Consider the following 21,769-nt stretch of genomic DNA (forward strand, 5'->3'; position numbering starts at 1 on the left):
AGAGGAAAGGGAGGGAAAGAGAAGCGAGGGGAGATCGTAGAATGTGTCATTGCTGCAGTTACAGGTCTTTTGGCTAAGTTACACTAGGACAGAGGGGACCCCTTAGGAACATAGGAAGCTGCCATATACTGAGTCCATCTGGCTCAGAATTGTCTACACAGACTGGCAGCAGCTTCTCCAAGGCTGCAGGCAGGAATCTCTCTCAGCCGTTTCTTGGAGATGCTGCCAGGGAAGCAACTGGAAACCTTCGATGCTCTTCCCAGAGCGGACTCTTCCCCCAAGGTGAATATCTTCCAGTGCTCACATGTAGTCTCCCATTCAAATGCAACCAGGGTGAATTCTGCTTAGCAAAGGGGACAATTTGTGCTTGCTACCACAAGACCAGCACTCTGGCCCCATTCTCTAAGGGGGAACATCTTACAGTGCTCACACATTCGGATGCAAACCAGGGCAGACCTTGCTCAGCACAGGGGACAATTCATGCTCACTACCGCAAGACCAGCTCTCTCCTCTCTTAAGACTCTCCGGGGGATGGTGGGAGTGTCAGTCCAACAATGGCTGGGGAACTTCAGATGGCCCCACTCTGTCCCATGCGAAGGTATGGGAACCCAAGAAGGGTGGTGCTTCAAGCTTGACAGAGAAGATGGGTTTTGAACCCATAACCCGTGTGGCAGGTTTTTAACTACTGACTATTTTACTTGATTGCCTTACTCTAGTTAGTTGTTTTACTTCACATTTTAGCTATTTCGCCTTATATGCTAAATATTTTATACTTTTTAAGATGCCTTTACTTTCATAGATAGTTGTATATAACTATGAAGACCTTATAGATTTACCCTTGCCTTATCTCTATTTTATTAGTCTCCCCACAATTTTGAGTGTTGTTTTTTCCATAAATCATAATGTTACAGTCTAATGATAGCATATTAGTTTTTAGTAATTTAATTTCATGATAATTTTGTTTATAATAATTTTAATGTAATGTGATTTCATTGCCACATGATTCTTTTATTTTACTGCATCTGTATGATATCCTGTGCTGGTCTTCGACCATAATAAAGATGATTGATTGTTGGGTTTGGAGGAGTTACGTTAAGGAAGTGAGACAGAAGGAATCGCCCAGGTGCTCTGGGAAACTGTTCCAGGCATAGTGGGGCTGCAGGTGAGAAAGTGCGGAGGCCTCTGTGAGAGTAGGAGTCCTCTGGACCAGGGATTCTCAACGTTGAGTCCCCAGATGTTATTGGACTTCAACTCCCATAATCTCCAACCAAAGGCCACCGGGACTGGGGATTATGGGAGTTGAAGTCCAATAACATTTGGGGACCCAACGTTGAGAACCCCTGATCTAAATGGAACCTCCAAGTTCTGAGGCAGTATAGTAGGATTGTGACCAATATTTAAGGGGGTCACCTGTAATTAGGAGTTTTGCTTCGGAGAGGCTAGTATAAGTCCCCAAAAGAAAACAGATCCTGGACACCAGCTGGATTTAGTTCATTAGTTTATTGTTACATCCTAAACATTAGCTAAACTATAGTCCATTCATTCACACACACATACATACATATATACTCACCAGCCCCATTTAAAAGGTGATCAGTCTTTAAAACGGGGTGTTGGAAGAAGCTGTGGGCCCCACGATCTCCGATGCTTCTCCGGGGAAGCATCTGTTGATGCCTGGCTTTAAAAAGGGTTGCCTAGCCTTTGAAGCTGTTTGATGTTCTGTGTTTACATCCGTCTGATCCCAGGATCGACCTTAGTCCTTGTTTTCCAAGCAACTCCTTTTCTGCTGTCTCCGGCATTTTATCCAGTTTTCTCTGGTTGTTTTGGGCATTTCTTCCCAACATTTCACCATGGTTTTTTTTGGGGGGGGGCTGGTATGTTGCTTACTCATGCACTCTTTCAAACACACACAGAGTTATTTAACCAGAAGTAAATCATTCTATTAGGTTTGCTGACAATCCTTGAAGTGGGAGCAATTCCCCTTATCAACATCAATACTTCCTTCGGTTATACACATAGGCTATAGAACTATGATATAGTTCTTTTAATCAAATAATTATACTAGTTGTATTACATGTCAGGATGCCAGTTGCTGGTGGCAAGCAAAAGAGGGTGGCTTTTGCCTTCGTCTCCTGCTTGTGGGCTTCCCGGAGGCATCTGGCTAGCCACTAGAGGAAGCAGGTTCCTCTATTGGATGGACCTCCACCCCAGTGGAGCTGTTCTTACTTTTTCGTGTGACACATTTGCATAAGCTATGAAGGTCTCAGAATTCCGCTTTTCTGGGTGCAGAATGTGGGTTGCTGTTGTGCAGAATGTTGATGGTGATGTGGGGGTTTGTTTTGGAGTGCACTGAGCATCCGCAGCCCTGGCTTAGAGAGTAACAGGCGTGCTTGCTTAACTGCCTTCCAGGAGTTCATCAGTCTTTGCTGCTTTGTCGGCACATCAGTCAGATTTTTGCAGATTGCCAACTGCTTGCCTCTCGTTCACAGCCTGGCTTGAAATGGAAACAGGCCCTTCCAGGCACGGCGGCACCGAGTTTAGAGAGCTGGCTTTTTAATCCAAACTTGTATTGTTTCATTCCACATGGATGCAAGTAACGCTTAGGAAAGCCTGCCTTGCTTCTCTCTGTTTGATAATGTGGGCCTGCACCAAAATCCTTTGGGAAAGGTGTTAGAAATGAATGTTCAGGATGGAGAACACCCTTGCAAGATGATCAGCAGACAGCTGCTAATTTGCATGTTGTAATTAGCACTGCTGGTGCCAGAGAACAGCTGCTTGTGGACTGTGTGGATCTCGCTCTCCTCCTGTTCTGGGGTTTCCCAAACTTGGGGCCTCAGATGTTGCTGGACTACAAGTCCAGTTTGAAGGCCATTCTGGCTGGGGATGATGGGAGTTGTAGTCCACCAGCATCATGGTTGGGAACCCCTGTGTTAGGGCAACCACAAACGTCTGATTGTCCCATTTCTCATGGGAGTTCAGAAGCACCAACTTTCCCTTCTTTAAACTGCTACTACTGTTGTGGATATTTATGTGCCACGTTTCAAGAAAGTTCTCAAATGCTTTGCATAGGAAACAGATAAATAAGATTCTTCTCTTTCCCCAAAGGGCTCACACCAGCAACAAGCACTGGAGGGATGCTGTGCTGGGGCAGGATGGGGCCAGTTGCTCTCCCCCTGCTCAATATAAGAGACCCTGCACTTTGCAAGGTGCCCCTTTGCTCAGTTAGCAGGGGTCTGCTAACCCCTAAACTTCTCCCTGATTCCTTCTTTCTGGCTGGCTGACTCCCTTTCGCCAGGCTCCGTCCCTGCTGAGGTGAGAGCAGCGTACATCTGGCTCCCAGGCAGGCCCCGTCCAAGTAGATTCTAAGGCCAGATTTGCTGAGTTTTTGCAGAGCTTTACCCACTGAGTTTTGCAGATCCCTGCTCACTGCCTTGAGACGACTTCAGCGGGTCTGCATATGCTGTTTCTGCATGCTGGGATGTTTTTGCCAGCTTCTGATCTCTTTTGGTCACTTCCCGCTCTCCCCCTGAGCACACTGGAAACCCCCTATGAGCTAGAGTGGAGACAGGACGGCTGTCTCCACAGTACCTGCTAGTGAGCTTCCTAGTGGAATTTGGCTGCCCACTGCTGGAGACAATGCAGTCAGCTAGAGGGACTGTTGCTATGATCTGGCAAGGCCGTTTGGACACTTCCCTGCAGATAACAGCAGGTGTTGTTTCCCCCCCCCCCCATGAAACAGCCAAGCACCTGGGCTGAGAAGGCCAAAGGAGTAGGGGTTGGGGGAAAGGCAAGGGAAGACGGGATTTTAAGAGACCAGTCTTATAATAAATGGCCAACCTGACTCTTTCCGACTGCTGTTGGACTACAACTCCCAGCATCCCCATCTGTGGTGGCCATTGTGGTTGGGAATGATGGGAGTTGTCGTCCAGCCACAGCTGGAGAAGCTTGGTTTGGCCATTCCTGATCGATACCAGGAGTGAATATCAGGAGGAGGGCTGGTCTAGTGGTAGGAAGCCTGAATTGCCCCCTTTGCTATGCAGGGTCTGTCCTGGTTTGCATTTGAATGGGAGACTACATGCGAGGCCCTGGAAGATATTCCCCTTTGGGGATGGGGCCATAGCTCAGGGGTAGAGCACCTGTATGCCACTCTGGGACTTGCACTTGCATGCATGCATGCAGGAGGTTCCCTCCCTGGCGTCATCTCCAGATAGGACTGAGAGAGACTCCTACCTGAAACCTTGGAGAAGCTGCTGCCAGTCTGTGTAGACAATACTAAGCTAAATGGACCAATGGTCTGACTGTATAAGGCAGGTTCCTATGATCTTACTTTGCATTGGAAGGGGTGCTATTTATATTCATACCCATTTATGTCGTGCTTGTTCAAGAGTTCAAACCACTTCACTAATCACAGTCTTTGTGACAGCCCTGTCAGATTGGTTAGTTTTATTACACCCATCGAAGACACCAGACAGAGAAGTTAAGGCGAAGTGGCTAGCCTAAGGCCAGCCTGAGCTGATGGCTGAGGCGAGATGTGATTTGAAATAGGCTCTTCCTCACTTCAGTACGCCAAGGAAATTGGATAGCTGCACGCCAGGAGAGGAGAGCTGGTCTTGTGGTAGCCAGCATGACTTGTCCCCTTTACTAAGCAGGGCCCACCCTGGTTGCATCTGAATGGGAGACTTGATGTGTGAGCACAGCAAGATCTTCCCCTCAGGGGATGGAGCCGTTCTGGGAAGAGCAGAAGGTCCCAAGTTCCCTCCCGGGCAGCCTCTCCAAGATAGGTCTGAGAGAAATTCCTGCCTGCAACCTTGGAGAAGCCGCTGCCAGTCTGTGAAGACAATACTGCGCTAGATAGACCAGTGGCCTGACTCAGTATATGGCAGCTTCCTATGTCCTGCAGTACTGCAGTAGGACCAAATACAATGAATAGGCTCTCTTTTATTTTGGACGTCATCCCTTCTCTTTGCTGCTGCTGATGCTTTTTGCTGCCTGTTGCTGGTTGTCCTCTGCAGTCACATCCAGCCCCCTGCCTCCAAAATCCAGATAGACCTTGCTGTACAGCACACCACTCTAACTACTCCACCACCCAGTGACTCTCCATACTCCGTTGTTCGAAGTGTGTGGTATGCCTAGAGCCCCAAGGAGAGGCTTTTCCCTCCTGTGTCCCCACAATGAGTGCAGGTAGCCAGCCAAGTGGATCGTATAGTATGTCTTTGCTTGCTTGCTTGCTTAATTTGTTACTTAAATGTCTATCCTGCTGGGATTCTTGAAATGGTTTAAACAAATAAAAGGACATAAGTAAGCTTCGGCAAAACTCACACATTTAAAAAACAGCAACACAGCATTACAAATTGGCATCCCGTTCATTCAGAGCCTTAGTACAGCCAGTGATAAAAATCTGCAAAACTAGCCGTTGTAGCCTATTCCTCTGTCTTTTCCCAGACTAGCAAGTGCATTCTTAAATTTTTGTTTTAAAAATACTTTTTGGAAAGCGAGGAACGAGCCATCCCAGTGGAAAATGTCAGCCCTGTATCGAGTGCACTGCGGTAATCCAGAGCTGACCAAGGCATGGGTCATGGCAGCCAAGTGGTGCTATAAATAGTTATTGTAAGGGAGTTGGTGGTGCTGCTGCACCAGTTCTAGCTGGCTATGTAGACTCACGGGAAACAGGGCCACCCCACCCATTTGGCCGGTGGGGGTCCTAAACCCTGAAGCAATGGTCCCGCTCTCCAGCACACACACATTGCCTGGATGAGATCGCAACCTGGGAGCTCCCTTAAGGAACACCAGGATTAGAGGGTGGACTGCAGGCGTTGCATATTTCCATGGTCATGGCTTATTGCAGAGGTCCCCATTGTGGGACCATGGGGGCTGGGCATGATGGGAGTTGCAGTCCAACCATATCTCGGGGACTCGAGGTTGAGAATCGCTGGACTGCTGCACAGTTGCTGTTGATCTGCATGCGAGACTGCTCAGCTGTGCCACAGAGCTGGGGTCCCCAGACTTTGGTAACGAGTGTACCCCTTCTGTCGCAAACCTTCAGCTCAGGTGCCACACAGACTTAAACCTTGCAATTATGAGACGGGCTGCTCCAGTCACTGGTTTACATCCAGGCTACGTTACTTACTTACTTATTAAAATTTTCCTTATATACTGCCTCCTCCAAAGACTCTAGGCGGTGAACAACAATACCAATAACAAATAATTTAAAACGCCTGGCAAAACAGGTGGGTCTTAAGAAGGGCCTTAAAAGCAGCTGGGGAGGGGGCTGAATGAATCTGGGAGGTGGGGGAGAGTGTTCCAAAGAAGAGGGGCGGCCATAGAGAAGGCCCTCCTATGGGCCCAGGCACCACACACTACACCGGGGCCCGGGACGCTTATGACTACAGGAGAAGTTACTTGTCTTGAGTTTCAATGGGAGTGCTGAGTCAGGCTGAGGGGAGGGGTCTGCTGGGCTTCAGCACACAGCCAGCCAATCAGGAGCAAAGGGGGAGGATCTTCACGCTCCTCCCTCCCCTACTACAGTGGACACATCGCGTCGGCTTCAAGCCAGCAATCCTCAGACATGGAAGAAACAGTGCAGTTACAGCATGGGAGGGCAGGAGGGCTTCGAGTACCCCCGGGGAGCCCTTCCAGTATCTCTAGGGGTGCTAGTACCCCCTGTTGGAAACTCCTGCTATAAAGGATGCCGTATTTAACTGTCATGGTTGCCTCTGTGACTTGCAGATGTTCCCGCCTGGCTGAAAAGTCTCCGCCTCCACAAGTATGCCGCCCTTTTCTCCCAGATGACGTATGACGAAATGATGGCCCTGACCGAATGTCAGCTTGAGGCACAAGTATGTCTTGCATCGGCTAGGAAAGAATTTCCACGGGTTTGCTATGGATGCGTGAATGCAGCACATACACACACACACACACACACACACACACACACACACACACACACACCAGCAATCAGAAGCTAGAGTTGGCATTCAGTTAGCATTTATTCATCATTGGGGTTTTAATTAACTGTTTAAATATGCATAGATTTGCATTTGAACAATCAATTCTTTTTTTAAAAAAAAAAAGAAGCATGTTCCTTGTTCCGTTTTGCCTGCACACCTTGGAGAAGGCACCACTTCTGAAGAGGCATTTCCTCCTAAGAGAGAAGGGGAAAAGCTTCCCTTAGAATGACATCTGACAACCATAGTTTTTGTAAAGCATTTGAATTATTTTAATGTGTATTCAATTTTATTGAAACCAATTGAAATAAATAAATATATTTAAACCTGCTGTCCAATTAAAGAACACCTTTTTAGTCAATCAAAAGATTCTTGATTTGTGTAACCCAGAGGTTCTCAACCTTAGGTCCCCAGATGTGGTTGGACTACAACTCCCATCATCCCCTCATGCAGTTGCCACTGTGGCGAGTGATGATGGAAGTTGTAGTCCAGCAACATCTGGGGCCCCAGGTTTGACAACCTCTAGATGTAACCAATTAATTGACTAAATATTCCAGCCCTGTCAGCATATTGTTCACCTCCAAAGGAACACATTCATGGAGGAGAGCTATATCAATACCTATTAATTCATGATGGCTAGATGGAACCTCCATGTTCACAGACCTTACTTCCTCATTGCCTTACTGGGGAGCAACAGCAAAATTTATGGTGCTTTCCTGTTCTGCTTGTGGGCTCCCCAGGGACATCTGGTTGGTCAGTGTGGGAAGAAGCAGGATGCTAGGATTTGATGGACTTTTGATCCGATCCAACAGGGGCTCTTCTTTTGATCCATGATGCAGTGGTATTCTTGTGTGTGTGTATGTGCTAACATGGGGGTTTCCAACCTTGGGTCCCCAGATGGACTACAGCTCCCATCATCCTCAAACACAATGCCTTCATCCATTGTGGCTGGGAATGATGGGAATGATAGTCCAATAACATCTGGGGATCAAGGTTTGGAATCCCTGAGCTCACACATACTGTGTTCTGTGTTGCCGTTGCAGAATGTTACCAAAGGCGCAAGGCACAAAATTGTGATCAGTATCCAAAAGCTAAAAGAGAGGCAAAACCTTCTGAAGTCCCTGGAAAGGGTAAGTTGACTCACCTTTTCTTTCAGAATGGATGAGTTTTTGGGCTGTGACTTCAGTTAAGTATATTGGCCATGTTTATCCTTACTTATATCTCCTCTCGCCCTTTCTCTGCCCTAAACAAATCATTTGCTGCCCTCTTAATGCCTTTCGCTTCTGTGCCCATGATCCCATTGGCTAAACTGCTCTGATGTCACAGCATGTTTTTTTTTCTGCACAGGAATGAGGGGAAGAAATAGAGAGATAGAGAGTTCAGGAAAGCAGAAAATGACTCAGGAACCGAGGACATAGGGAAAGAGGAGAAGTGAGAACAGGGGATCTAGGAAAGGAGACACAGAGGTCTGAGCAAAAGAAGCAACAGAAAGGAGAAGTGGAAGAGAGAATGGTCTTCCATGGGGACAAGGCAAGAAGAGAAATTCTGAGTGAGACTTGTTAGGGCACTTCTCATGACCATAAACTGGGTAGGAGACGGGTCCTACCCAGTGTCAGAAGCTCCCATTTTGCTATTGTGTGTTAGATAAGAGCAAGGTTGGAGCAGAATCTAACATTCTAAAAAGAAACATAAGATAGACACCAGCAACAGTCACTGGAGGGGTACTGTGTGTGCTGCGGGTGGATAGGACCAGTTGCTCTCCCCCTGCTGAATAAAGAGGATCCCCACTTTTAAAAAGGTGATTCTTGAAGTCATCTTATTGATTACTTTATTAGTTGCTTTTAATCTGTGAACTGCTATGGAATTCCCAGATGAATAATGGTATATAGATGTTTTTAAATGAGAGTTGGAGTAGCACATAGGCTAAGAGACTAAGCTATAAATGAGGACCCATCCAGTTCAAATCTTACCTCTGCCATGAACTCACTAGCTGCAAGCTATTTAACCTCAGCTGCAACATGAGGATACTCATTCTTCCTTACTTTACAGCAGGGCATCTCAAACTTGGGTCCCCAGATGATGTTGCTAAATGCCTTTGTGGATGGGGTTGATGGGAGTTGTAGTCCAACAACATCTGGGGACCTACATCTGGAAACCCCTGCCTTACAGGGTTGCTGCAAATATTACAAGAAGATAATTAATGCAAACTTTGAGCATCAAAAGCTCTATAAAAATACTATTAAAGCACTATTAAAAAAACAGGTAGTTACAAATTTGGTTTAATTTTAGGCTCATTGGTATTTTTAACTCTCTGCTTCAGTTCTGGTTCAGACATTAACTTTACAAAGTGGCTTGGTAACCAGGTCTGAACTGGTGCAGATACAACCCTTTTCCTGCAAGATCCCCACCACTCACTAAGATCATTGGGGGAGGTTCATCTCTGGTTGCCACCAGTTTGTCTGGCGGCAGCTTGGGATTGGGCCCTCTCAGTAGCCGCCCCAAGGTTGTGGAATGCGCTCCCTGTGGGAGTAAGTGGTCCATCATCCCTTTATGGCTTCCAGAGAGCCGTAAAGGCCTACTTTTTCCGCTTTGTTTTTTGCAATGTTTATGTGGCTTTTAATGGGTTTTATGTTAATATTTTACATGGTTTTATTTTGTATTGTGAACCACCCTGCATCATTTTTGGATGGGCAGCATATGAATGAATGAATGAATGAATGAATGAATGAATGAAATTTCATGAGGAATTATACAGAACTCTTTTGCTGGCACTAAAATGAATACAGTGATTCTTTAGAAAGAATGGACGGTTTCCCGTGCAATGGAACGCTGGTGTCAGGGACCCGCCAGGGTTGCTGTGCAACGTGAAAATTCACCTGGGGTATTGCAGAGGCAGGAAGTTGTGTACTGACCTTGCACTTCCGAAACACTATTTCCATTTGAAAGAATGAAAGTAGCACAACATGAGTGTGTGCACGCTGTTGTAGGTCATTGTGCAAACTCGCTGCCTTGGCAACCCCACTGGGACTGCCTTCACATTGTGAAGCAGCCCAGGTGGGGCCAGTGTGTTCCACTGCAAGGAATCTTGACCAATACATATAGAGTGGTTTATTTTTGAGCTGTTTCAGGCAGGGGTTTCCAAACTTGGGTCCCAAACTTGATTTTGGAAGCAACTCCTGAGAAGACAAGGCTCAGGCCGAGGGAGGCAGCAAACTTTTGTTTTCTTTCCTAAATAAGCAAACAAATCAATCAATCAATCAAGAAGAATGCAAGGGAAAGGTGAGTTTGTTAGGGCTAGTCTTTCCTAGGGTTTGATCTCTGGCTAGCTAGGGACAAGTTACATATTTTTGATAGGAGATAGGCAATTTCATATTTGAATTCCTTCAGAACACTTGGGTGGATGCCATCTGGCCCAGGCGATTTGTTAATTTTTAGTTTTTCAAGGCAGTTTAGAACAGCCTCTCTTGTCACTTCAAATTAGCCTTCAGCCTCCAAGCCTGAGAAGCTCAGTTCCGGAGAAGGTATATGGTCAGTATCATCCGCTGTGAAGACAGATGCAAACAACGCATTCAGCTTCTCTGCTATCTCCTTATCCTCTCTCGTCATCTAAGGGTCCAGCTGCCCCCCTGGCAGTTTTTCTGCTTCTGATATATTTAAAGACGTGTTTGTTATTCCCCTTGACACTTCTAGCTATATGCTCCCCCAACTCTCTTTTTGCATCCCTTACTGTCTCCTTGCATTTCTGTCTTTGATGCCTCTCTGATTTATCACTCTTTGTGTTTTGATCCGGAGGGCGATAGCACATCCCTAGTAACACATTTCCTTTCATTCCTTGTATGGTCACCCATAATGTTTCTATGGAGGGCCCTGATCCTCCTAGGTTTTCTAGCTTGTTGGATTCTATCCCTTCTTTAATATACAGTGCTACTCCACCCACAATCCTCCCCTCCCTGTCCCTTCTGTAGAGTTTGTATCCAGGAATAACTGTGTCCCACTGGTTCTCACCATTCCACCAGGTTTCCATTAAGCCCACTATATCTATGTTTCATTCAAGCACTCCAGAACACACATCTTGGTTCAGAGGCTTCTGGCATTGGTGTATAAAACACATATATGCGGAGTCTCTTACCCGTTGTTGATACGTGCTAACTCACTTACCGTCATTTGACTTTTTTGACCAGCTGTCACGTGCTTCCGTCTTGTCTGCTCTTGGTTCTACTCTGTCCCCTTCTGGTTTATCTGAAAAGTTTGCACCCTTGCACCTTAGGGGATTTTGCTTGCCCAACCAGATACCACCTAGTTCTTGTTGGCCTCCGAAGAAGATCTCAGGGTCTGAGTCGGGACATATGGGGCAAGGCACTCTCTCAGGTAACCCGGTCCCAAGCCATTTAGAGCTTTAAAGTTAAAACCAGCACTTTGAATTGGGCCCGGAAACAGACTGAGAGCAAGTGCAGCTGATGTAGCACTGGCGTGATATGATCAAAACATCCAGCCCCAGTTAATAAACTTGCAGCCCTATTTTGTACCAGCTGCAGTTTCCGGACCATTATCAAAGGCAGCCCCATATACAATGCATTGCAGTAATCTAAGCGAGAAGTTACCAGGGCATAAGTAACTGTGGCCAAGCTATCTCTGTCCAGGTAAGGTTGCAGTTGGCGTATCGGCCAAAGTTGATAAAAGGTGCTCCGAGCCACAGAGGCCACTTGTCTCTAGCCACAATGCTGGATCGATTATCACCCCTAGATTGTGAACCTGGTCCTTCAGGGGGAGTGGAACCCCATCTAGAACAGGCTGAACATCACTCACCCAGGCAAAGGATTTGTATAATGCCCTTATACAAATCTATGTTGCGGCCACATTTGGTGTACTGTGTACAGTTCTGGTCACCATATATTAAGAAGGACATTGTAGAACTAGAAAAGGTGCAGAAGAAGGCAACCAAGATGATCAGGGGCCTAGAGCACCTTCCTTATGAGGCTACAGCATCTGGGGCCTTTTAGTTTGGAAAATAGGGATGTGCAGAACGGTTTGCGGTCGGAATGTTCTGACCGTGAAACTGGCCATTAAGAGTGTTCCGAGCTCCAAAATTGCACTCTTTTGGCCTCTGCGCATGCACGGCAGCCATTTGCGTGGTCAGTACCACCATGCAAATCATTCTTGTGCGTATGCAGAAGCCAGAAGAGCGCCAGTATGGAGTTCAAAATGGCACTTGGAATGGGATCGTTAAGTCAGAACAACCAGTTTGGCCGGTAGTTCTGAAGGAATGGTCCAAGCATTTGTGTTCCGTTCTGAGCTTGGAACAGAATGCAAATGCTGTTCCGTGCACATCCCTTTTGGAAAAGAGGTGACTAAGGGGAGACATGATAGAGATGTATAAAATTATGTATGGAGTAGAGAGAGTGGACAGAGAAATTTTCTCCCTCTCTCACAACTCTAGAACCAGTGGTCATCCCATGAAACTGATAGCCAGGAAATTTAGGACCAACAAAAGGAAGTACTTTTTCACACAGCACATAAGTAATCTATGGCATTCTTTGCCATCAGATGTGGTGGTGACCACCAGCTTGGATGGTTTTAAAAGGGGGTTAGACAAATTCATGGAGGTCAGGTTTATCAATGGCTACTAGTCTGGTGGCTGTGGGCCACCTCCAGCCTCAGAGGCATGATGCCTCTGAGTACCAGTTGCAGAGGAGCAGGAGAGGGGGCATGCAGATACCTCGTGCCTGTGGGCTCCCCAGCAGCATCTGGTGGGCCACTGTGGGAAACAGGAGGCTGGACTAGATGGGCTTCCTTGGGCCTGATCCAGCAGGGCTCTTCTTATGTCCCGAGATGCTGGACTGCAATTGCACTCCATGGAATTGCAGTCCAACAACTTCTGGAGACCCAAGTGTGAGAACCCCTGCTTCGAAGGTTTCTACAAACAAAATACAGACACTGGGACCAAAACAAACAAACAAAACCCAAGAAAATTACATTCCTTAGGGTGAATGATGGAATAGCAGCAAGGAGGAAATGCAGTTCCAAGGAAACACAAGAAGATCCCGGCCCCAGTTTGAGAGTTCTCCACACTGAGGCCCTGTTGCTGAGCTGTGAGTGGGCAAGCCTTGAGCCTTGAGCTTCCGGAGCACGACCAGACCCAGGCCCTGCCTAGCCGTCTCTCCTGCCTCTCCCTTTCTTCTTTTCAAATGGCTCACGGGGCCATGCCCCCCTCACCAGCCATGCCCCCTTCACTGACATGCTGCTGGCGCAGGGGAACAGAGCGTGGCCGCTGCAGGTAGCGTGCCCAGCCGCAGCAGTGGGGAACCATGAAAGGGGTAAGAGAACAGAAGGACAAGGGGGCAGCTTGGAGTGGGTCTGAGTGGGTGCCTTGGTGTCCCCTCTGACCCAGACCCCCACCACCACGGCCCAGGGACATTTGCCTGCCCTGCCCTCCTGCCACCCACTCCATTACCCCTATGCATCTGTATAGTAAAATCAATAAGGACATAGGAAGCTGCCATATTCTGAGTCAGACCATTGGTCCATCTAGCTCAGTCTTGTGTACCCAGACTGGCAACGGCTTCCCCAAGGTTGCAGGCAGGAATCTCTCTCAGCTATATCCTAGGAGATGCTGCCAGGGAGGGAACTTGGAACCTAGATGCTCTTCCCAGAGTGGCTCCATCCCTTAAGGGGAATATCTTGCAGTGCTCACAGATGTAGTCTCCCATTCAAATACAACCAGGGCAGACCCTGCTTAGCTAAGGGGACAAGTCCTGCTTGTGACCCCGAGACCAGCTCTCCTCTAATAAAGAGAAGCAGAAGGAGGGGGTCTGGCAGCGATCCTTGTGATGTGCCACAGTTTGATCCCCTGTCTCCAGGAGGGATTCTAAATCATCTTGTAGTCTTAAGCATTCCATAAATAATATTGAAGGTGATGATGAGTGTATCATTCGTTAACTTCCCACCCTCCTCTCTTTGGGCCTCTTCAGTTTCCCTGCAGGTTGTTACTATAACTGTTTAGCTCATAACTTCATTCCGTGAATTTATAATATGAGGCTGTATTTAGGAAACCTGCTGGAGGTAATAAAGTTGTAATGGATCCCTTTCTGAGTTAATATCAGCTCTTCAGGGCTGAGGAACAATCTGCTTGCTTTGTGGCTGTGATTTCTGAGCAATATCACAGCCTCCCTTCTCCTCTTTGCCATGATTCTCCCCTGTGATGCTTTGAAATATGGGATTCATTTGACTGTAATGAGTACGCAAAAGCCGCTGGAATCTGCTGTGACGTACACTGGAAAACAGAAGATGGTGGATAAAGACATTGGGCTTCTAAGCAGGATTTGCCCCGACTACAAAGTAAATGCAAGGTGCAGGCTGTGAAACCTCTTTAGCTAATGGTTGTAGGAGCTTTGAGTTCAGCAGAAGGAAATGAGCCATCCTTAGCCATGGCCTCAGCTGCTGAGGCATTACGGAATGCTCATGAACATTCCAACTGCTCAGATATTTGCTTGTTGGTTTCCTTGCTTGCTCGTTTGCTTTTAAAACACCCTGCCAAGATGCAAGGCCTGAGGACAGATGGGACTTTATGCAGAGAAGGGAGGGAGTTGCCAGCAGCACTGCCAGAGTGTTGCTCAGCTGTTAGACTGTGTGTGAATGTTGCGTGGTATGAGAATGGTAAGCGAATGCTGTGTCTGCATATGAATCATGTGCATGTGGCAGTGTGGATGTGGGAGCATGTGAGAGTTAATGAGGAATGGAGGCAAAAACAACAACAACAAACCCACACACAAATGGCAAACAGGGCTGGTCTCCGTGTGTGCCTCTGCTGATTGGGTTTCCCTCTTTTGCTCTGCTACGCTGAGTGTGGCTGGGAGGGTGTTGAGTGGGGGGTACCCTCTCTTTTCTATTCCCAGTATTCCTGCTTTGCTTGTCCACAGGATATCCTAGAAGGAGGCAATCTGCGTGCCCCACTGCAAGAGCTTCACCAAATGATCCTCACCCCGATCAAAGCGTACTCTTCTCGGAGCTTGAGCGTGGAGGAGCACGGCCGGGATTCTGAGCCACGTCGCCGGGCTTCTCTGATGGGCTCCGACAGCCAAGGGTCTGACTGCAAGGACTCCGCCTCGGGGGGGATGCAGCATCACCACTTGCCCGGCTGTGAGGGAGAATCTGGTGGCGCCCCTTTGCCAGAAGGAGACATCCCGGGACAGTTTACAAAGGTGATGGGGAAAGGTAAGGAGCAGCTTCTTTTCCAGTGGCGTGCAAAATCCTTCATCCTCCCATTGTTAGTGACTGACCTCCAGACTAATGAAGCACTTGTGAAACAAAGTTAAACTATTGTAGGGAGATCATGTAAGTTGCGTGAAATCACAGGGGGTTTGGGATGGCACTTTTGCACATAAGTTCCCTGCAAAACACATGAGGCATGCCCCAGGCTGTGCATCTGGTTGCCCTAGCACAAAACCCCAACTTCACACATATGCTGATGGGATCTGAGCTGTTGGTGACTGACCAGGAGAGAGATCTTGGAGTTGTGGTGGACAGCTTGTGAAAGGTGTCAGCTCAATGTGCGGCAGCTGTGAAGACGGCCAATTCCATGTTACGGATCATTAGGAAGGGGATTGAAAATAAAAATGCTAATATTATAATGCCCTTATACAAATGTATGGTGCGGCCACATCTGGAGTACTGCATACTCCACATATGTCACAGTATCCTTTGGTCACAGTATCTTAAGAAGGATATAGTAGGACTGGAAAAGGTGCAGAAGAGGGCAACCAAGATGATCAGGGGCCGGGAGCACCTTCCTTATGAGGCTAGGCTACAGCGTCTGGGGCTCTTTATCTTGAAAAAGAAGCGGCTAAGGGGAGACATGAACGAAGTGTATAAAATTATGCATGGAGTGGAGAGGGTGGACAGAGAGAGATTTTTCTCCCTCTCTCACAACACTAGAACCAGGGGTCACCCCATGAAACTGAAGGTCAGGAAATTTAGGACCAATAAGAGAAAGTACTTTTTCACACAGCGCATAATCTATGGAATTCTTTGCCATGGGATGTGTGATGGCCACCAGATTGGATGGTTTTAAAAGGTGTTTAGACAAATTCATGGTGGACAAGTCTATCAGTGGCTACTAGTCTGGTGGCTGTGGGCCACCTCCAGCCTCAGAGGCACGATGCCTCTCAAAACCAGTTGCAGGGGAGCAACAGCAGGAGAGAGGGCATGCACATACCTCTTGCCTGTAGGCTCCCCAGTGGCATCTGGTGGGCCACTGTATGAAACAGGATGCTGGACTAGATGAGCCTCCTTGGGCCTGATCCAGCAGGGCTGCTCTTATGTTATATTCTTATGTTCTGAAATGCAAGCTCCAGACTTGGGAACATAGGAAGCTGCCTTCTACCAACTATTGCTCCATCTGGCTCAGTATTGTCTGCATAGACTGACAGTGGCTTCTCCAAGGCTGCAGGCAGGAGTCTCTCCTAGCCCGATCTGGAGATGCTGCCAGGGAGGCAAGTTGGAGCCTTCTGCATGCAAACGAGATGCTCTAGGGAATGTACTAAAATGTACGACAGGGAATGCTCACTGAAAAGCCCTGATTCCTTCAAAATGACCATGGAATGCATTGAATTTCCAAATGGCCAACCGCCATTTTGAAATTCCGTGCTTTCCTATGGCCCTTTGGAAGGAGGAACATAGAACGCTGCCTTATACCAAGAGACCATTAGTCCGTTTCGCTCAGTATTGTCTCACAGACTGGCAGCAGCTTCTCCCAGGTTGCAGGCAGGAGTCTCTCTCAGCCCTCTCTTGGAGATGCTACGAGGGAGGGAACTTGGAACCTGCTGTATGCAAACAGTTAGGTGCTCATGCCCTGAGCTGTGGCCCCATTCCTTAAGGGGAATATCCTCTAGTGCTCACATGTAGTTTCCCATCCAAATGCAAACCAGAGTAGGCCCTGCTAGTTGGCAAAGGGGAAAATTAATTCATCCTACAGACTATGGGAAACTCCTATATTGGGCAGCTGTGATATAGGAAGATGCTGAAAGGCATCATCTCATACTGCACGGGAGGAGGCAATGGTAAACTCCTCCTGTATTCTACCAAAGAAAACCACAGCGTTCTGTGGTTGCCAAGAGGAGTCGACACCAACTCGACGGCACAACTTTACCTTTACCACAAGACCAGCTCTCTAGCAAGTGCATTAGCTTTGTGCTAGAGCAGTACATTAGTGGAAGCATGTTGTTAGTCTGGACGTCAGTCACTCCGATCTGGGGGACAAATGGTTTGTTAGCATTGAGTCACAGAGAGCCAGACAGAGTCACAGAGAGCCAAACAGCCTAATCAAACAGATTTAGGTTGTCAAGAGTCTTCAGCATCTTCAGACCCATCAAACCCTTTAAATCCCAACCTTGATGCTGCTCCCACTGCAGGCATGATGCAGGAAGCCCTTAAGCTAGTCCTGCTTTGCGTGCAAAAGATCCTGGATTCAGTCCCCAGCACCTCCCCTGAAAAGGCCCTCAAGCAGCAGAGCTGGGAAAAACTCCCTATGCGAGTAAGAAAAAACCCCATCATAGGTAATCTTTATGGTCATAAAAACATATGAACAGTCCTGCTGGATCAGGCCCAAGGCCCATCTAGTCCAGCTTCCTGTTTCGCACAGTGGCCCACCAGATGCCGCTGGAAGCCACAGGCAAGAGTTGAGGGCATGCCCTCTCTCCTGCTGTTACTCCTCTGCAACTGGTACTCAGAGGCATCCTGCCTTTGAGGCTGGAGGTGGCCCACAGCCCTCCGACTAGTAGCCATTGATAGACCTCTCTTCCATGAAGTTATCCAAACCCTTCTTAAAGCCATCCAGGTTGTTGGCTGTCACCACATCTTGTGTCAGTGAATTCCACAAGTGGATTATGCGTTGTGTGAAAAAGTACTTCCGTTTGTTGGTCCTAGACCTTCTGGCAATCAATTTCATGGAGTGACCCCTGGTTCTAGTGTTATGTTAGAGGGAGAAGAATTTCTCTCTATCCTCTTTCTCCACACCATGCATGATTTTAGATAGACCTCTATCATGACTCCCCGCAGTCATCTTTTTTCTAAACTAAAAAGCCCCAGGTGTTGTAGCCTTGCCTCATAAGGAAGGTGCTCTAGGGCCCTGATCATCTTGGTTGCCCTCTTCTGTACCTTCTCCAGTTCAACAATGTCCTTTTTTAGATGTGGTAACCAGAATTGTATGCAGTACTCCAAGTGTGGTCGCACCATAGTTTTGTATAAGGGCATTATAATATTGTGCAATATAATAGTGGAGAGGAGAGCTGGTCTTGTGGTAGCAAGCATGACTTGTCCCCATAGCTAAGCAGAGTCTGCCCTGGTTGCATATGAATGGGCGACTTGATGTATGAGCACTGCAAGATATTCCCCTCAGGGGATGAAGCCGCTCTGGGAAGAGCAGAAGGTTCCAAGTTCCCTCCCTAGCTTCTCCAAGATAGGGCTGAGAGAGATTCCTGCCTGCAACCTTGGAGAAGCCGCTGCCAGTCTGTGAAGACCATTCTGAGCTAGATAGACCAATGGTCTGACTCAGTATATGGCAGTTTCCTATGTTCCTATGAGCAGTTTTATTTTCAATCCCCTTCCTAATGCTCCCTAGCATGGAATTGGCCTTTTTCACAGCTGCTGCACATTGAGTCGACACTTTCAACGAGTTGTCCACACACACACCCAAGATCCTTCTCCTGGTCAGTCACCGACAGCTCAGATCCCATCAGCATATACTTGAAGTTGAGGTTTTTTGTCCCAATGTGCATCACCTTACACTTGCTAACACTGAAGCACCACTTTGTCGCCCACTCCCCCAGTTTGGAGAGATCCTTTTGGAGCTGCTCACAATTCATTTTGGATTTCACTACCCGGAAGAGTTTGGTGTCATCTGCAAATCTGACCACCTCGCTGCTTACCCCCACTTCTAGATCATTTATGAATAAATTAAAAAGCACCAGTCCCAGTACAGATCCCTGGGGGACCCCACTTCTTACTTCCCTCCATTGTGAAAACTCTCCATTTATCCCTACCCTCTGTTTCCGGTCGTTCAATCAGTTAGCAATCCACACATGTACTTGTCCCCTTATCTCATGACTGCTAAGTTTCTTCAGAAGTCTTTGATGAGGAACTTTGTCAAAAGCTTTTTGGAAGTCCAGGTATACTATGTCAACTGGATCACCTTGATCCACACACTTTTGACACTCTCAAAGAACTCCAAAAGGTTGGTGAGGCAAGATTTACCTTTGCGGAAGCCATGCTGGTTCACTCCCAGCAGGGCCTGTTCTTCTATGTGCTTTACAATGTTATCCTTGAAGATGCTTTCCATCAATTTGCCTGGAACGGACGTTAAGCTAACCAGCCTGTAATTTCCCGGACCAGGTCCCTTTATGAAAATCCAAACGCCATTTTGTGTGCTACCTTTGCCTAGGGCCAACTAAAAGGTTGCAAAGTAGAGAGAGACCTTTAATGTTCTCCAGAACTCTTTTTCAGGGTAGATGATCAGTTTTAGGGAGGGGGGGGAACAAAAGTGGAGGTAAGGGGGAGAAAATTGTTCAGGACTTGATGGGCAAGGTGGTCCAATGGTCTGCGGCAGCTTCTTCTGTTACTATGGGCTTCATAGTCCCTGGAGGGTGAAACTTTTCTTGGGCAAGGGACATAGTGCAGTGAGAGAGAGCCACCAGCCTGGATGGTTTTCAAAGAGGCTTGGACAAATGCATGGAGGACAGGTGTATCAACAACTACTAGTCTGAGGGCTATAAGCCACCTCCAGCCTCAGAGGCATGATGCCTCTGAATACCAGTGGCAGGGGAGCAACAGCAAGAGAAAGGGCATGCACTCAGCTCCTGCCTGTGGGCTTCCCAGCAGCATCTGGTGGGCCACAGTGGGAAACAGGATGCTGGACTAGATAGGCCTTGGGCCTGATCCAGCAGGGCTTATGAGAGAGCACATGCTTTCCTTATTAAAGGTTCCAGGTTCTTGTCCCTGATATTTTAAGTGAAAGGTTTTCAGGTAGTAAGGTTGGGAAAGGCCTCTTTGCTGGAGAGCAGCATGCTAGATGGACAGTCTTGTCTTCATGTGTTCCTAACTGCCCCCTTGTGGCAAGTTTGGAGCTTTATTATTATTGTTGTTGTTGTTGTTGTTTACACAGTCAGACAGGTGTTATTGACTGGTTTGTTTTATCCAGACATCGAGTCCTTCCCAAGGACCTGGGATGGCTGGATTTTATTGTCAATTGTTATAGATATCGTTGCAGATTATAGGCTGTTCCCAATAGAGTTGCTTTTTGTAATTGGCTGATGGTGATTTCTGTGGCCCCTATGGTGCTGAGGTGCTCTTCAAGTTGTTTTGGAATTGCACCTAGGGCACCAGTTACCACTGGGATTATTTTGGTCTTCTTCTGCCACAGCCTTTCAATTTCAATTTGTAGATCTTTGTATTTGGTGATTTTTTCTATTTCTTTTTCTTCTATTCTGCTATCCCCTGGTATTGCTATGTCGATTATTTTAACTTGTTTTTCTTTCTTCTCGACTACAGTTCTATCTGGTGTATTGTGTGGCAGATGTTTGTCTGTTTGTAGTCGGAAGTCCCATTATATTTTTGCATCTTCATTTTCTACCACTTTTCCAATTTATGGTCCCTCCAATTTTTGGCTACAGGTATCTTGTATTTTTTGCAGTTGTTGTTGTTGTTGTTGTTGTTGTTATAAAAGCTATTGCATCTCATCCACCCACTCCAGTAGCTTTTCCTTATTGGATCAAGAGAAGACAGAGGACCCAGCTGTTTCTTTTTTATAAATAGACTTAAATGGAGTTATTCCAGATTGACGCCACAGTAACAGAGCAAAATATGGAGCTAAACACAGAAAGGCATGAATGGAATTCAGGCTGTGTGTGCGCGCGCGCATTTGTGTTTTCTTTCTTGAGACTGTTCCATTGATGGTAACTGTTTTCAGGTCACTGGAGAGCATGGATTGAGTCCATTCTTAAAATAAAAGGCTTGAAGCAGGTGCTATTTTCTCTGGTGAATAAAGGTTTCCTTTTGTCTCTCCCCTCCATCCCCACCTTTTCTGGGGGTATTATTTTGCAGTGTGTACTCAGCTCCTGGTCTCCAGGCCGGATGAGGAGAATATAAGCTCCTATTTACAGCTCATAGACAAATGCCTGATTCATGAGGTGAGTAACTTCTGGTGGTTCTTCGCAAATCTCTCTTCTTCCCCCTTTAAATAGAGAACGCCGCTGGTTTTTGTCTTGTGGATAAATATACCAGGTTCATGCACAGATCCTGCAGTTGTAGTAGGGAAAATAACTTGGGGATAATAGTAACTCCATCGCAGCTAAGCAACTGGACTAACATATTTCACTGTGATCACAGTTTTTTTAAAAACTGATTTTAGAATGCTTCAAAATGCAGCTTCTGCACTGATGTACCACAACCAGAGACCAACTGGGATAAACCCCTCACTAGCAACAATTATTTGTTTTCAGGACTTCCACCATTTAAACAGGGGTTCCCAACCTTGGACCGCAGAAGGTGTTGGACTACAACATCCATCACCCCATGCCACAGTGGCAGAGGATGATGGGGTTTGTAGTCCAACACCATTTGGGGACCCACAGTTAGGCTAATAGTTTTAAAACCATTTTAACCAACTAAAAAGTTGTCCTTGATTAATGGGACAGCAGATTTTTTAAATGTGTTTATTCTGTACTAGAAGTACTCATACAAACTGCAGGTGGCCAGCCTCAGATTAAAAGAAACACCCCTGCATGCATGAGAAAGAACAGGGAATTCCTTTCCTAAGACTATATCTGTTGTGTATT

General features: G+C 47.0%; 1 protein-coding gene across 2 annotated transcripts in view; it reads left to right on the plus strand.

Annotated features, from left to right (window-relative positions):
- Window positions 1-21,769, plus strand: part of SAMD4A (sterile alpha motif domain containing 4A) — a 189,927-nt gene that overhangs the window by 133,913 nt on the left and 34,245 nt on the right. For both annotated transcript variants that reach the window (XM_053259567.1, XM_053259573.1), the window contains 4 exons: window positions 6,727-6,836; window positions 7,988-8,074; window positions 14,861-15,155; window positions 21,036-21,121. In XM_053259567.1, the coding sequence (XP_053115542.1) occupies window positions 6,727-6,836; window positions 7,988-8,074; window positions 14,861-15,155; window positions 21,036-21,121 (578 nt within the window). The remainder of the gene's footprint in view (window positions 1-6,726; window positions 6,837-7,987; window positions 8,075-14,860; window positions 15,156-21,035; window positions 21,122-21,769) is intronic.

The sequence above is a fragment of the Hemicordylus capensis genome, chromosome 1, assembly GCF_027244095.1.
Source record: "Hemicordylus capensis ecotype Gifberg chromosome 1, rHemCap1.1.pri, whole genome shotgun sequence".
NCBI lineage: Eukaryota > Metazoa > Chordata > Lepidosauria > Squamata > Cordylidae > Hemicordylus > Hemicordylus capensis.